Source organism: Notothenia rossii, assembly GCF_949606895.1.
Source record: "Notothenia rossii genome assembly, contig: scaffold_251, whole genome shotgun sequence".
Lineage (NCBI taxonomy): Eukaryota > Metazoa > Chordata > Actinopteri > Perciformes > Nototheniidae > Notothenia > Notothenia rossii.
In genome coordinates this window covers 25,001-42,039 of record NW_027639590.1, presented here as the reverse complement: position 1 = coordinate 42,039, position 17,039 = coordinate 25,001, and the positions used below count along the sequence as shown (strand labels likewise).

The 17,039-nt window shown below is 43.3% G+C and overlaps 1 protein-coding gene across 1 annotated transcript in view; it reads left to right on the top strand.

Moving 5' to 3' along the window:
• LOC307027619 (nuclear factor NF-kappa-B p105 subunit-like) overlaps positions 1–17,039 on the top strand; it is a 40,193-nt gene that overhangs the window by 1,263 nt on the left and 21,891 nt on the right. The window contains exons 2-5 of the mRNA XM_079695903.1: positions 1,191–1,234; positions 1,476–1,557; positions 8,890–8,930; positions 9,380–9,478. Coding sequence (XP_079552029.1) covers positions 1,196–1,234; positions 1,476–1,557; positions 8,890–8,930; positions 9,380–9,478 — 261 coding nt within the window. The 5' untranslated portion in view covers positions 1,191–1,195. The remainder of the gene's footprint in view (positions 1–1,190; positions 1,235–1,475; positions 1,558–8,889; positions 8,931–9,379; positions 9,479–17,039) is intronic.

The following is a 17,039-nucleotide window of genomic DNA, read 5'->3' as shown; positions in this document are numbered from 1 at the left end:
GGTAAAATGTTGATTTTACACACGCTGAATTAAAGACAAGATCTACCTGATTATGAAATGTACTCATTTCTGTTTTTGAGCTAGAGTTTCTGATGTGAAAAGTGAAATATAATTTTAAACTTGGAAAATTATTAACTGAGTTTGGTGTTACGTTTCACCAAACTTTGTGTTAAAAAGGAGAAATTAAAGTTGTATTTCTCCCTAAGCAAATGCAGTAATGTCTTACATCAGAAATATATATTTATCGTATATATGATATCCACTTGTGAATTCGGCTTGTTTAAATCTAGTATTAAGTGTTTATTTAAATCAGAATTACTTCTTTAATTTAACCGTGACTCGTTACCACAGTGCTTTGTTGTGCTGCACCACTTCCTGATTAGCCCGGTAGCTTCAGGAAGTCACACCAAACTATGTGTTAAAAATTAGGACTTAGAGTTTAGTTTCTCGCCAGAAAATACAACAATGTCTTACATCAGAAATATAGATATATATGGTTTAATTGACATCCACTTGTGAATTCGGCATTTTTAAATCTAGTATTAAGTGTTTATTTCCATCGGAATTACCCATTTAAAAAGTGAAAAGCCTGTTAGCCTGTTAGCCCCATTCAGGATATTCTGCAACACGAATCAGACACTCAAACAGTTACTGAACTTGAGTCCCTTTTGTAGATTTGTTAACTTTAAATCACATTTTGATTTATAAATGCTCGATTTAACGACACAAACAACAAAAACAGTGACGTTGTGTTGCTAACTGTTAGCCAGAGAGCTAGCACAAGTCACACAGGCGCGTTCATGTGCAACTGCGGGAACGCGCGGTGCCAAGCAGCAACAAGTCTCCGAGGAGTTATTTATTAAATACATAATAATTGTTATTGTTTATTTATTGAAAAAAAATTTTTTCACTCAAGTTAAGGATGGTTAAACATTTAAAAGTACTTTTTTAAAAATAATAATAAATAAATAGATTTCAAAAGTACATGAATAATACAATTTAAATAATAGTAGGAATACAATGTAAAAAAACGCTATTATTAATCAAAGAAAGAATCCATGAATGATTATAAATGCAAAATATATGAAGGGTAACGCTTGCATTATTATTATTATGGTTATTCATAGACTTTGTATTCCCCCTGTGTTTCTAAACGTTGCGGGTGTAATTGTTTGACCTTTGCCCTGCAGACACCATGGCTGCAGACGACCACTACCTGCACACCTCCACTCAGGTAAACTCGTTAGCAGAAAAGTGAATCAAAATAACATAATACAATATTGAAAGTCATCTTCTGCAAAAAACACATCTTTTACCTTATTTTATATAATTTTTATTTATTTGTACTATGTTTATTTAAAATGAATTATTGTTTACACATTATTATTAATATGTGTCTGTCATATTTTGTCTATATGGCATAACTGTTAGAAAATACTAACAAAAATGTGATTATTATTTTACTTTGCGGTCAGATCTTTGACAACCTGATGATGGAGCCGCCCTGGGAGTTCACTCACTTCCCCGGGATGTCCCAGACGACGTCTCTGAGGACAGGTGAGTCCCACCTGCTGCTGATAAACCTTTTATTTATGAAACAGCTTCACAGCTTTCCTCACCTGCTGCTCCAAAGTCCACTCAGCTGCTGTTTGTTTGTTGACCTTAAACCAACTTCTCAAACTTTCAAGGCTTTTATTGTCATGTGTACATAGCTATAGTGTAGATATGACAATGAAACTCTGAGGTCACAGGCTCCTCCAACAGCGCAACACAATTTCAATCCGGAGAGACGGTGTTGATGTAAGAATACATATTTATTGCCAGGAATGCACAAATGAATGTAATGGAGTTTTGGCGATTAGGCCCCGTTGTGCAGGAGTATCATTCGGGAGGGGAGAACAGATCCGATGAAACCCCCCGGGGTCTAGACCCTGGTGGTGGTGAATGGATAGTTGGGGTCGGTCTGAAGGGGAGTGGCTTAGCTTGACCCTGGTGGTGGTGAATGGATAGTTGGGTTTGGTCTGAAGGGGAGTGGCTTAGCTTGACCCTGGTGGTGGTGAATGGATAGTTGGGGTCGGTCTGAAGGGGAGGGGCTTAGCTTAACCCTGGTGGTGGTGAATGGATAGTTGGGGTCGGTCTGAAGGGGAGGGGCTTAGCTTAACCCTGGTGGTGGTGAATGGATAGTTGGGTTCGGTCTGAAGGGGAGTGGCTTAGCTTGACCCTGGTGGTGGTGAATGGATAGTTGGGGTCGGTCTGAAGGGGAGGGCTTAGCTTGACCCTGGTGGTGGTGGTGGTGAATGGGTAGTTGGGTTCGGTCTGAAGGGGAGTGGCTTAGCTTGACCCTGGTGGTGGTGAATGGATGGTTGGGTTCGGTCTGAAGGGGAGTGGCTTAGCTTGACCGTGGTGGTGGTGAATGGATAGTTGGGTTCGGTCTGAAGGGGAGTGGCTTAGCTTGACCCTGGTGGTGGAGAATGGATAGTTGGGGTCGGTCTGAAGGGGATCGGCTTAGCTTGACCCTGGTGGTGGTGAATGGGTAGTTGGGTTCGGTCTGAAGGGGAGTGGCTTAGCTTGACCGTGGTGGTGGTGAATGGATAGTTGGGTTCGGTCTGAAGGGGAGTGGCTTAGCTTGACCCTGGTGGTGGTGAATGGGTAGTTGGGTTCGGTCTGAAGGGGAGTGGCTTAGCTTGACCGTGGTGGTGGTGAATGGATAGTTGGGGTCGGTCTGAAGGGGAGTGGCTTAGCTTGACCCTGGTGGTGGTGTATGGATGGTTAGGTTCGGTCTGAAGGGGAGGGGCTTAGCTTGACCCTGGATTCAGAGGGACAGGAGGTGAAAGGGGGTGGAGGAGGGTTACGTCGTGTCACCTGAAATGACAGCTGTCAGAGGGGGGAGCAGATTTAAAAAGGGAACGAAGTGATTGTTTAAGCTGGGGAGTGACGCCCCCGATCACTTATTGAGAGGAGAGAGAGTAGTAACATAGACATAGTGAATGAATGAGGAAGGACGTTCTTCCTGGTTGAACTTGCACTGAGCTTCATTTCCCATAAAACAGATCAAAAAGTAAATACAAATAAAATAGAATATAATAGTGCAATATTAAGTTGTCGTCCCAAAGGAAAAATATCCCAGGTGTTACAATCCTAAATACCCGTTACCTGTTTGTTTCGACTGAACTGATCCATATTTCCAGAGACACTCAGTAATTAATGTTTGTCTGAAAAGCCTAAATAAAGACAGCAGCTGGAAGTTAAACAGTCTGTTGACCAGCGGATAAATATAATGTCTTATTTTAAAAGAAAAATAATATTCCATATTGAAATTATGGGGATAAAAAAAAGAGAAATGACTTTCTTCAGTAATAATTAAGTGTTTAAAGTTTAATATCTCAGAGTAAAGTTTTTAGGCTTTTTCAACGTGTATATATAAAAATAATAATATTAAGAATAATACAAAACAACTCATCATGCTTTCAACAAATAAATGAATAATACAATTTAAATCTTTAGGAAAAAACAATATAGGGCCTCTTTGATTTAAACTGAAGCTGTCTGGTGGTGGTAGTAGTAGTGGTAATGGTAATGGTAGTAGTAGTAGTAGTGGTAATGGTAATGGTAGTAGTAGTGGTAGTGGTGGTATTGGTAGTGGTAGTAGTAGTGGTAGTAGTGGTAGTGGTGGTAATGGTAGTAGTAGTAGTGGTAGTGGTAGTAGTGGTGGTAATGGTAGTAGTAGTAGTGGTAATGGTAGTAGTGGTAGTGGTGGTGGTGGTAATGGTAGTAGTAGTAGTGGTGGTTGGTGGTGGTGGTAGTAGTGGTAGTGTGGTGGTGGTAATGGTAGTAGTAGTAGTAGCAGTAGTAGTAGTAGTGGTAATGGTAATGGTAGTAGTAGTGGTAGTGGTGGTATTGGTAGTGGTAGTAGTAGTGGTAGTAGTGGTAGTGGTGGTAATGGTAGTAGTAGTAGTAGTAGTGGTAGTGGTAGTAGTGGTGGTAATGGTAGTAGTAGTAGTAGTAGTAGTAGTAGTAGTAGTAATGCTGGTGGTAGTAGTAGTAGTATTGGTAATGGTAGTGGTAGTAGTAGTAGTGGTAGTGGTAATGGTAGTAGTAGTAGTGGTAATGGTAGTAGTGGTAGTGGTGGTGGTGGTAATGGTAGTAGTAGTAGTGGTGGTGGTGGTGGTGGTAGTAGTGGTAGTGTTAGTAGTAGTAGTAGTGGTAATGGTAGTAGTGGTAGTGGTGGTGGTGGTAATGGTAGTAGTAGTAGTAGCAGTAGTGGTGGTGGTGGTAATGGTAGTAGTAGTAGTAGTAGTAGTGGTAGTGGTGGTAATGGTAGTAGTGGTAGTGGTAGTGGTGGTAATGGTAGTAGTAGTAGTAGTAGTGGTAGTGGTAGTAGTAATAGTAGTGGTAATGGTAGTAGTGGTAGTAGTGGTAGTGGTAATGGTAGTGGTAGTGGTGGTGGTGGTAATGGTAGTAGTAGTAGTGGTAGTGTTAGTAGTAGTAATGGTAATGGTAGTAGTGGTAGTGGTGGTGGTGGTAATGGTAGTAGTAGTAGTAGTAGTAGTAGTAGTAGTAGTAGTAGTAGTGGTGGTAATAGTAGTGGTAGTAGTAGTTGTAGTGGTGGTGGTGGTGGTAATGGTAGTAGTAGTAGTGGTAGTGGTAGTGGTAATGGTAGTAGTGGTAGTGGTAGTGGTGGTAGTGGTGGTGGTGGTAGTGGTAGTGGTGGTGGTGGTAATGGTAGTAGTAGTAGTAGTAGTGGTAGTAGTAGTGGTAATGGTATTCGTAGTAGTGGTAATGGTAGGAGTAGTAGTAATGGTAGTGGTAGTAGTAGTGGTAATGGTAGTAGTAGTAGTAGTGGTAGTGGTGGTGGTGGTAATGGTAGTAGTAGTAGTGGTAGTGTTAGTGGTAGTGGTAATGGTAGTAGTAGTAGTAGTGGTGGTGGTGGTAATGGTAGTAGTAGTAGTAGTAGTGGTAGTGGTGGTAATGGTAGTAGTAGTGGTAGTGGTGGTAGTGGTGGTGGTGGTAGTGGTAGTGGTGGTGGTGGTAATGGTAGTAGTAGTAGTAGTAGTGGTAGTAGTAGTGGTAATGGTATTCGTAGTAGTGGTAATGGTAGGAGTAGTAGTAATGGTAGTGGTAGTAGTAGTGGTAATGGTAGTAGTAGTAGTAGTGGTAGTGGTGGTGGTGGTAATGGTAGTAGTAGTAGTGGTAGTGTTAGTGGTAGTGGTAATGGTAGTAGTAGTAGTAGTGGTGGTGGTGGTAATGGTAGTAGTAGTAGTAGTAGTGGTAGTGGTGGTAATGGTAGTAGTAGTAGTAGTAGTGGTAGTGGTAGTAGTAATAGTAGTGGTAATGGTAGTAGTGGTAGTAGTGGTAGTGGTAATGGTAGTGGTAGTGGTGGTGGTGGTAATGGTAGTAGTAGTAGTGGTAGTGTTAGTAGTAGTAATGGTAATGGTAGTAGTGGTAGTGGTGGTGGTGGTAATGGTAGTAGTAGTAGTAGTAGTAGTAGTAGTAGTAGTAGTAGTAGTGGTGGTAATAGTAGTGGTAGTAGTAGTTGTAGTGGTGGTGGTGGTGGTAATGGTAGTAGTAGTAGTGGTAGTGGTAGTGGTGGTAGTGGTGGTGGTGGTAGTGGTAGTGGTGGTGGTGGTAATGGTAGTAGTAGTAGTAGTAGTGGTAGTAGTAGTGGTAATGGTATTCGTAGTAGTGGTAATGGTGGGAGTAGTAGTAATGGTAGTGGTAGTAGTAGTGGTAATGGTAGTAGTAGTAGTAGTGGTAGTGGTGGTGGTGGTAATGGTAGTAGTAGTAGTGGTAGTGTTAGTGGTAGTGGTAATGGTAGTAGTAGTAGTAGTGGTGGTGGTGGTAATGGTAGTAGTAGTAGTGGTAGTGTTAGTAGTAGTAGTAGTGGTAATGGTAGTAGTGGTAGTGGTGGTGGTGGTAATGGTAGTAGTAGTGGTAGTGGTGGTGGTGGTAATGGTAGTAGTAGTAGTAGTAGTAGTAGTAGTAGTAGTAGTGGTAGTAGTGGTGGTAGTGGTAGTAGTAATAGTAGTGGTAGTAGTGGTGGTAGTGGTAGTAGTAATAGTAGTGGTAATGGTAGTAGTGGTAGTAGTGGTGGTAATAGTAGTGGTAGTAGTAGTAGTAGTGGTGGTGGTGGTGGTAATGGTAGTAGTAGTAGTAGTGGTGGTGGTGGTAATGGTAGTAGTAGTAGTGGTGGTAATAGTAGTGGTAGTGGTAGTGGTGGTGTTGGTGGTAATGGTAGTAGTAGTGGTAATGGTAGTAGTAGTAGTGGTAGTAGTAGTGGTAATGGTATTCGTAGTAGTGGTAATGGTAGTAGTAGTAGTAGTAGTGGTGGTAATGGTAGTGGTAGTAGTGGTAGTGGTAATACCTTTATTTAGCCAGGGAAATCGATTAAGAACAAATTCTTATTTTCAATGATGACCTGAAAGGAGGCAAAAGGCTTCCTGAGGGGATGGGGCTTGGGAGGAAGAAAATAAAAAGAGAGAACCCAGGAGACAACACAATGACACAGAGAGGGCAGGCAGAGCAGTCACACATATAGCATCTCTAGAATCACACTGCTGGAGTTCAATCACTCATTACAATAATATAGAACATTCATCCATCCATTCATGGCACTGCATAGTCGGAGAGGTGAAGACATTGGTAGTGAGCATCCGGCGAAGCGGCTGCATGTGTGTACCAGGGTGTTTGTAACAGTGTCCCTGAAGATATACGATGTTAGTTATTTTAGGAAGAGAAACTGCGGAGGAAAACGATCAGAAAGTGAGATCTCTGTTTGGAAACCCAATGTGTAAAAACAGGGTGTGTTATATGTGAAAAGTGAAAGGTGAGTTTCGTGACGTTTTGTTGGTTTCTGTCTCTGTGGCTCTCACTTCCTGTTTGAGTCACAGCAGGGAAGCTCTCTACACATTTATATATATTATCAACACAATAACATGAACATGTGGGCCATTCACCGTGAATCAGAGCGTCATATCCATACTGCGTTACACATGAGAGCGTTTGATTTATTCCCAGGCAGCGTTTGGTCTCTGTTTCCTCTTTGTTGACTCAATGTGAGAGTGCTGCTCCTCGGAGGACACAGAGCAGTGAGGTGGACACAGAGCAGTGAGGAGGACACAGAGCAGTGAGGAGGACACAGAGCAGTGAGGAGGATGCAGAGCAGTGAGGAGGACACAGAGCAGTGAGGAGGACACAGAGCAGTGAGGAGGACGCAGAGCAGTGAGGAGGACGCAGAGCAGTGAGGTGGACGCAGAGCAGTGAGGAGGACACAGAGCAGTGAGGAGGACACAGAGCAGTGAGGAGGACGCAGAGCAGTGAGGAGGACACAGAGCAGTGAGGTGGACTCGGGGAGAATGAAATAACATTTGAAGTGATAAACTGTTTTACCACAAATACTAGAACCTAAATGTTCTTTAAAGTTACGTTCCCTCCTGGACTAGGGCTACGAAGGGGAGTGGCAACAAACCACCGGAGAGACAAGGAGGGCTCTCCAGCCAATCTGCAGTCAACTGGGGTCAGACACCACAGAGACAGAGACACTACAGAGAGACAGAGACACTACAGAGACAGAGACACCACAGAGAGACAGAGACACCACAGAGAGACAGAGACACCACAGAGACAGAGACACAGAGACAGAGACACTACAGAGAGACAGAGACACTACAGAGAGACAGAGACACTACAGAGAGACAGAGACACCACACAGAGACAGAGACACCACACAGAGACACCACACAGAGACACCACACAGAGACACCACACAGAGACACCACAGAGAGACAGAGACACTACACAGAGACAGAGACACCACACAGAGACACCACACAGAGACACCACACAGAGACACTACACAGAGACACATGCAGCCCAGAGGAGAAGGGAGAGAGAGGGTGTTTCTCAATGTCGAGTAAAGCTGCTCCAGAGCCAATATTTCAAGCATGCTACCTCATCGAGTGCCGCCGAAGCACTGTTCCAATGTCCAGCATACTTGGAATTCTACCGAGCCTGGCGTACTTCGTTTGGAGACATTTCGAGGCTGCACATGTGTAGACTCCGGTCTTAAAATCCCCACAATGCTTTGCACACGGACCAATTTCACCAAATCTGTGGCGGAAAATGTAAGGCGGTGCCTCTCATATGACGCACACCTGCACACTTGCTAGCCTGTTCCACTCTTCGTTTTCCGAGGCTAGGAAGGATTCTTGCCTCGCTTCTGAAGCAAGACGCTCGGAAGACATGTGCTACCAAGCAACAAGCATCCTCGACATTGAGAAACACTCAGAGACTGCAGCCTTCCTCAGGTTCTTTATGGAGGCCCTGATTGGGGATTGGGAGCATCTGGAGGGAGACGCAGGCAGGCAGGCAGGCAGGCAGGCAGGCAGGCAGGCAGGCACGCAGGCAGGCAGGCAGGCAGGCAGGCAGGCAGGCAGGCAGGCAGGCAGGCAGGCAGGCAGGCAGGCAGGCAGGCAGGCAAGGTTAGAGTTCATGCAAGGATAGTGGGAATAAAAAGTATAAATAAAAATAACAATAAGGACAAATGTTTTTACAGGATCTGGAAACGGCACACGTTTTTTTTTACTTTAATAAATGTATGAAATATCTTTTATTTTGAGCTTACATTTGATCCTTTTTACCGACTGATGAGTTTGTCACACATGATCCGTTTAAGGAGCGTGGGAAAGTTGAACATCAGAAGATTATTTCTGTTTTTACAGTTTCTTTCTGAGACAAAGTGTGTTTTTATTAAATTAAACAATCAAATAAAACGTTTTTCAGAGGAAAATAACAATTGTAAAGAAACATGTAATTGAAGTATTAACAGTAAACAGATTATACATTGGTATATTTGACATTGTAACGCTGACTGTGTCCCTGTGTTTGTTCCAGCGGACGGTCCGTACCTGCAGATCATAGAGCAGCCCAAACAGGTGAGGCTTCCTCTCAGCGCCTGTTCACTAAGAAACGCCCATCTCTGGAACAACATGCAGTTTCTTCTCTCTGTTTATTTGAACTTGTAAAACTCTTTTATTCAGATTTTTGATTTCGAGAAACATTGACGATTCTTTGACATGTTGAGATCAACCTGCTTTACTGCTACTTTTGACTTGAAATAGTTTAAAATCAACCAAGAAAAACGCGATCTATGAATTCAATTCTGTGTGTGTGTGTGTGTGTGTGTGTGTGTGTGTGTGTGTGTGTGTGTGTGTGTGTGTGTGTGTGTGTGTGTGTGTGTGTGTGTGTGTGTGTGTGTGTGTGTGTGTGTGTGTGTGTGTGTGTGTGTGTGTGTGTGTGTGTGTGTGTGTGTGTGTGTGTGTGTGTGTGTGTGTGTGTGTGTGTGTGTGTGTGTGTGTGTGTGTGTGTGTGTGTGTGCTCTCAGAGGGGCTTCAGGTTCAGGTACGGATGTGAGGGTCCGTCTCACGGGGGATTACCGGGAGCCTCCAGTGAGAAGAACAGGAAGACTTACCCCGCCGTCAAGGTACGTTTAAGATTATATTTCTGCATTGAAAAAGGACTACTCATATCTTACATACTGTAGCTCAGTTTTGTTCTTCCATATCCCAAACATTACAGAGCGATGTGTAATTTTAATCAACGCAGAGGTGCGTTCATACACAAAGTGATTTGTTTACTCAAATAAACAAATCACCTTCTCCCTAATAAACCAATTGGATCCCCTTTGAGCAGCGTCAGCGTTGTCTGCAGGAAGCTGTCATAAAACTACTTTTCACTCAGTTTTAAGCCACACTTCCCCTCTTTCTGATATTGGTGCTTTTTAACTCTATTTTAACTGGATGAAGGATTTTAGTGATGGGACGTCTGGATGGGACGTTATCCGAAAAACAAGCTGAGCTAGCGTTAGCCTTTAGCTTGTAGCCTTTAGCTTGTAGCCTCTAGCTTGTAGCCTTTAGCTTGTAGCCTCTAGCTTGTAGCCTTTAGCTTGTAGCCTCTAGCTTGTAGCCTTTAGCTTGTAGCCTTTAGCTTGTAACCTTTAGCTTGTAGCCTCTAGCTTGTAGCCTTTAGCTTGTAGCCTTTAGCTTGTAGCCTTTAGCTTGTAGCTTCTAGCTTGTAGCCTTTAGCTTGTAGCCTTTAGCTTGTAGCCTTTAGCTTGTAGCCTCTAGCTTGTAGCCTCTAGCTTGTAGCCTCTAGCTTGTAGCCTTTAGCTTGTAGCCTTTAGCTTGTAGCCTTTAGCTTGTAGCTTCTAGCTTGTAGCCTTTAGCTTGTAGCCTTTAGCTTGTAGCCTTTAGCTTGTAGCCTTTAGCTTGTAGCCTCTAGCTTGTAGCCTTTGGCTTGTAGCCTTTAGCTTGTAGCCTTTAGCTTGTAGCCTTTAGCTTGTAGCTTCTAGCTTGTAGCCTTTAGCTTGTAGCCTTTAGCTTGTAGCCTTTAGCTTGTAGCCTTTGGCTTGTAGCCTTTGGCTTGTAGCCTTTAGCTTGTAGCCTTTAGCTTGTAGCCTTTAGCTTGTAGCCTTTAGCTTGTAGCTTCTAGCTTGTAGCCTTTAGCTTGTAGCCTTTAGCTTGTAGCCTTTAGCTTGTAGCCTTTAGCTTGTAGCCTTTAGCTTGTAGCCTTTAGCTTGTAGCCTTTGGCTTGTAGCCTTTAGCTTGTAGCCTTTGGCTTGTAGCCTTTAGCTTGTAGCCTTTAGCTTGTAGCCTTTAGCTTGTAGCCTCTAGCTTGTAGCCTTTAGCTTGTAGCATTTAGCTTGTAGCCTTTAGCTTGTAGCCTCTAGCTTGTAGCCTCTAGCTTGTAGCCTTTAGCTTGTAGCCTTTAGCTTGTAGCCTTTAGCTTGTAGCCTCTAGCTTGTAGCCTCTAGCTTGTAGCCTTTAGCTTGTAGCCTTTAGCTTGTAGCCTCTAGCTTGTAGCCTTTAGCTTGTAGCCTCTAGCTTGTAGCCTTTAGCTTGTAGCCTTTAGCTTGTAGCTTCTAGCTTGTAGCCTTTAGCTTGTAGCCTTTAGCTTGTAGCCTCTAGCTTGTGGCCTTTAGCTTGTAGCCTTTAGCTATAGCTTCTCCCTGTTTCCACCAGAGAAACATAGGTTTTCAACTTCATTATTCAGTGTTTTAATTGTTTTAATGGGTCTGTTTGCTTTGGAGAGGAGGACGTCTCTGAGAATGATCTTAAAGGAGACCTATCATGCTATATTTGAATAATATATTGTAGGGCCATACCTATATAACCAGGGGTGCACATAACTGTTTTGCCCTGGTTCTCAAAGGAGCACCTGGAGATGTTGCTTGGTGCGCATCCTTAAAATGAAATAAACCGGACCTTTTGAGGGGGTCTTGACTTTATGAACGGGGGGGGGGGGGGGGGGGAGGTGCGCTAGTGAGCACGCAGCGGGGTTACTGTGCGGGGCGCAATAATTGGTTTAAACAGCATAATAATAAGGACGACCGTCCGTTCTGATTCTCCAGAACACACATGGCCAGTCCGCCCCTGTGTAGCATATTATTTCAATGAGAGATGAGCAGATCGCCACTGGGCTTTCAGCTAAAGACACAGCCACGCAAAAACTGCGGCATTTGTACAGCTCCTTATGGGTACTGCAATTAGTGAAGTGCTTTCCTCCGTGGTGAAACGATCAGCACTGCACCACGGAGGAAAGCGGCAGAAAGTCACCTGGAGTTAAAGAGAGCGGGGCTGCGTTGCGTGCATGACTTCCTTCTGCAGGTAACGGGGAGACGCGCTTTGGTGGCGGTCTCGTTCAGGATCCGAAAATAAAATGTTAATGTTTTGCACACTTATTCCACTTATTCCTAGTGTGCCACTGGTTACGGTGCCGCGGGCCAGGGGTTGCCGACCCCTGCTGTAGCCTCTACTGAATATAACACATCACAGTGTCTTGAATCGGCTGCTGGTGGAGGTGTGACATCAGAGCGCTCTCACCGGTCTGGTTTTAAACTTCATTCCTTCGTAATGCGGCTATAAATAATGTCCAGGAAGTGATTTCACTTATAGATGCAGAGAGAAGAATGAGAGCGTTAGTGGTCGACTGTCAGCAGAAACTCCTTCTGCTTCCTGTCAGCTCACTCTTTGACTAAAGAAGAGGTGACTTTTCTACAAAGGGTTTTTTCTCTTTATCACAAACTAATGGAATACATCGTGCAGATATTAAAGTGATTAAACAGCAAAGCAATGATTACAAATACATACCGCCCTCGTCTTCTTTTATTTAAATGTCTTTATTGATTCTTACTCGACCACCTATGCTGTTCTTGTTGGAAACTTCCTCATTAGTTTATATTTCTACTTGTTCTAGTTGAATATTCTTCTTTTGACCTCTCATCGAAAAGGCTTACAAACTGAAAAAGCTCTTCATGTCTCTCTCACTGCCTGCTGCAGCTCCTCTTCTCCCCCTCTGTCTGAAACCAGAGCCCAGTCTGCTCTGATTGGTTAGCTGTAGCTCTGTTGTGATTGGTCAACCACTCAGAGATGTCCCGCCCCTTAGCCTATCACGTACAATGTGTTGGTGCGGTAGCCAATAGGAGCGCGAGTGCTCCGTAGCCATGTTTTTTAATTGTCCGTGTGATAGAGAGGAGGCAATGCGTTTAGCGGTTGTTGATTGTTATCTACCGACCTAAGGGCTGCAGATTATTATTATTTATTATTTCAACAGTTTAGACAAACAAACTAAATGAGTAGAAGAGGGAGAGCAGAGGAAGCTCCCGTTAGTCACCCATATGCAGGATAAAGTAAATAAAAGATCATTCTGTAATTAAACACTCACACAGATAAACTACATCACACACACACACACACACACACACACACACACACACACACACACACACACACACACACACACACACGTACGTACACACACATACACACACATGTACATACACACATGTACACACACAAACACATATGTATACACACACATGTACACACATGTACACACATGTATACACATACACATACACACATGTACACACACATGTACACACATGTACACACATGTATACACATACACATACACACATGTACACACACATGTACACACACATACACATGTACACACACATGTACACACACATACACATGTACACACACATACATGTACACACACACACACACATGTACACACACATGTACTCACAAACATGTACACACACATACACATGTACACACACATGTAATCACACACATGTACACACAAACACACATGTACACACACATGTACACACACACACACATGTACACACACATGTACACACACACACACACACACACACACACACACATGTACACACAACAAACACACATACACCCATTTCCAGGGCGACAATACAAATACATTCCTACCTAATTCTTCTCTCCTCTGAGGTGAATGTATTTGGGGGCGTGGTCCTTGTTGGAATAAATACATGATAATAATAATGTCACTATGTTCCTGAACTTTGGGGATTTTAGCCTCTGCAGACCGTTACCATGCACTAACACTACAGGAGAGGGAACAGCACAGGAAGCAGAACAGCTAGCACTGATTGCAGAGGATCCTTTGAGAAGGCTTTATGGTCTGTTATCTTTAATATGATGATCAGGGACTCCTCCCCGGCCTCCCCCTCTCTTCGGGGGATTCCCCACGTTGAACAAACTCCTCCGTGGTTTCCAAACGTCCAGTTTACTCTCACCTAGAGTTCATCTGCTGCAGAGAGACTTTACACCCGGACCCAGCTGCAGTTCTCCCTCCATGCAGTGTTCTGCTCTCCCCTTGTTTCGAACTGAACTGTGAGGTCTTTCGTTCATGTCCCTTCTTCATACAGGTCTCTTCTTGTAGATCTCTAAAGGTATTGTAGTAACATGTGTGAGCGTATAAAAGCCTGAATGCTTTACAATCAAAAAATATTCCGTCTGATTTTAAGAGAATAAAGTGTTACATTTTGGAAAATAGGGTTTTTTATTCAAATAAAACAAATCACTTTCTCCCAAATCACCACTTGAACCCCCTTTGAGCAGCATTAGTGACTTTCATCTGCTTTCAAAACACACACACACACACACACACACACACACACACACACACACACACACACACACGGCACGTAACAACTAATTATATTTTTAAACTCTTATATTACAGTGTATCTAATCTCCCTCTATCCTCAGCTGCACATCAGACGCCCCCCTGTGGTTTGTAGACCTTATGTTGAGAACCCCCCCTCACAGATATACAGAGTTTGTTTCATGTTTTTTTTCAGAAGCTCCCACATGTTCTGACTAAAAGCAGACGGGGAAACCCCCAGATTCCTGCCACGGTCTGCAGACATGTGTCTGACGTTTCACACAAATCCAGATCGTAGACACGTCCCAACAGATTATCCTTACAGCACCAAACTGTGAAGGGAATCATTTTTTAAATTAATTTACTTGTGAGATTTCCCTTCAAGAGAAATTTGAAGATTCAATTAATATTTTTCTACATTTTATTGTTATTTTGAACTTGTAACAAATAATAAAACAAACTGAAATATGAACAAAGACTCATAAAAACAAAGAAAAACAAACTGAATGTTATTCATTTGTTGATTTAAGTAATCTAGAGTTTTATATATCAGTGTGTTTCTCTTCAGTTGAGTTTTGGGTTAAAGAATCCTCTACTTGTCTGAACATGCCCAGGTTAATACACACACACACACACACACACGGGAATTTCCTCCCATTACAGCCGGTGTAATTAGCAGGAAGTGGCGTTGCGTCACAGCAGGAAAGGTGTTGAGTGTCTGGAGGTGGAGAGCGCCCACTCTGCCCCAGAAACACTGACTCCATTTCTAATATTGATTTGTGTGACCGCCCTCCGTCGCGTTGAGTCCATGCAGCTGCAGGAAGAAAAACTACATTAAAATATGTTCCTATCAGCAACCCATTTTTCCATAATCATCATTTCCTGTTGTCTCACAGCTACTTTCACTCAGTTATTGTTTCACTATATTTCCCAAAATGCACTGCAACAAGCCGAACAATAGCCTGATCTTCCATTTACCTTGTGTAGTGAAATGTATTTAAGAATAATAATGCATTTTATTTATACTGGTGACTTTCAAAGTTCTCAAGGTCGCCAAGCAAAAACACAAAACAAAACAGCAGAACAACAAGACAATATAAACAACAACAGCAGAGGATGGGTCATGTGATCAGGGTGGAGAGACGTGATTTGAAAATGGAGGGAGACTCAATATTCCGGATGTCTGTTTTTTCAACATGTCTCTTCTACATCAACATGCGTCCCCTCTTCTTCATGTCTCTTCTACATCAACATGCGTCCCCTCTTCTTCGTGTCTCTTCTACATCAACATGTGTCCCCTCTTCTTCATGTCTCTTTTACATCAACATGTGTCCCCTCTTCTTCGTGTCTCTTCTACATCAACATGCGTCCCCTCTTCTTCGTGTCTCTTCTACATCAACATGTGTCCCCTCTTCTTCATGTCTCTTTTACATCAACATGTGTCCCCTCTTCTCCATGTCTCTTCTACATCAACATGTGTCCCCTCTTCTCCATGTCTCTTCTACATCAACATGTGTCCCCTCTTCTCCACGTCTCTTCTACATCAACATGTGTCCCCTCTTCTTCACGTCTCTTCTACATCAACATGTGTCCCCTCTCCTTCATGTCTCTTCTACATCAACATGTGTCCCCTCTTCTTCATTTCTCTTCTACATCAACATGTGTCCCCTCTTCTTCATGTCTCTTCTACATCAACATGTGTCCCCTCTTCTCCATGTCTCTTCTACATCAACATGTGTCCCCTCTTCTTCATGTCTCTTCTACATCAACATGTGTCCCCTCTCCTTCATGTCTCTTCTACATCAACATGTGTCCCCTCTTCTTCATTTCTCTTCTACATCAACATGTGTCCCCTCTTCTTCATGTCTCTTCTACATCAACATGTGTCCCCTCTTCTTCATGTCTCTTCTACATCAACATGTGTCCCCTCTTCTTCATGTCTCTTCTACATCAACATGTGTCCCCTCTTCCTCATGTCTCTTCTACATCAACATGTGTCCCCTCTTCTTCATGTCTCTTCTACATCAAGATGTGTCCCCTCTTCTCCATGTCTCTTCTACAACAACATGTGTCCCCTCTTCTTCATGTCTCTTCTACATCAACATGTGTCCCCTCTTCTTCATGTCTCTTCTACATCAACATGTGTCCCCTCTTCTTCATGTCTCTTCTACATCAACATGTGTCCCCTCTTCTTCATGTCTCTTCTACATCAACATGTGTCCCCTCTTCTTCATGTCTCTTCTACATCAACATGTGTCCCCTCTTCTCCATGTCTCTTCTACATCAACATGTGTCCCCTCTTCTCCATGTCTCTTCTACATCAACATGTGTCCCCTCTTCTCCATGTCTCTTCTACATCAACATGTGTCCCCTCTTCTCCATGTCTCTTCTACATCAACATGTGTCCCCTCTTCTCCATGTCTCTTCTACATCAACATGTGTCCCCTCTTCTTCATGTCTCTTCTACATCAACATGTGTCCCCTCTTCTTCATGTCTCTTCTACATCAACATGTGTCCCCTCTTCTTCATGTCTCTTCTACATCAACATGTGTCCCCTCTTCTTCATGTCTCTTCTACATCAACATGTGTCCCCTCTTCTCCATGTCTCTTCTACATCAACATGTGTCCCCTCTTCTTCATGTCTCTTCTACATCAACATGTGTCCCCTCTTCTTCATGTCTCTTCTACATCAACATGTGTCCCCTCTTCCTCATGTCTCTTCTACATCAACATGTGTCCCCTCTTCTTCATGTCTCTTCTACATCAACATGTGTCCCCTCTTCTCCATGTCTCTTCTACATCAACATGTGTCCCCTCTTCTTCATGTCTCTTCTACATCAACATGTGTCCCCTCTTCTTCATGTCTCTCCTACATCAACATGTGTCCCCTCTTCTTCATGTCTCTTCTACATCAGCATGTGTCCCCTCTTCTTCATGTCTCTTCTACATCAACATGTGTCCCCTCTTCTCCATGTCTCTTCTACATCAACATGTGTCCCCTCTTCTCCATGTCTCCTCTACATCAACATGTGTCCCCTCTTCT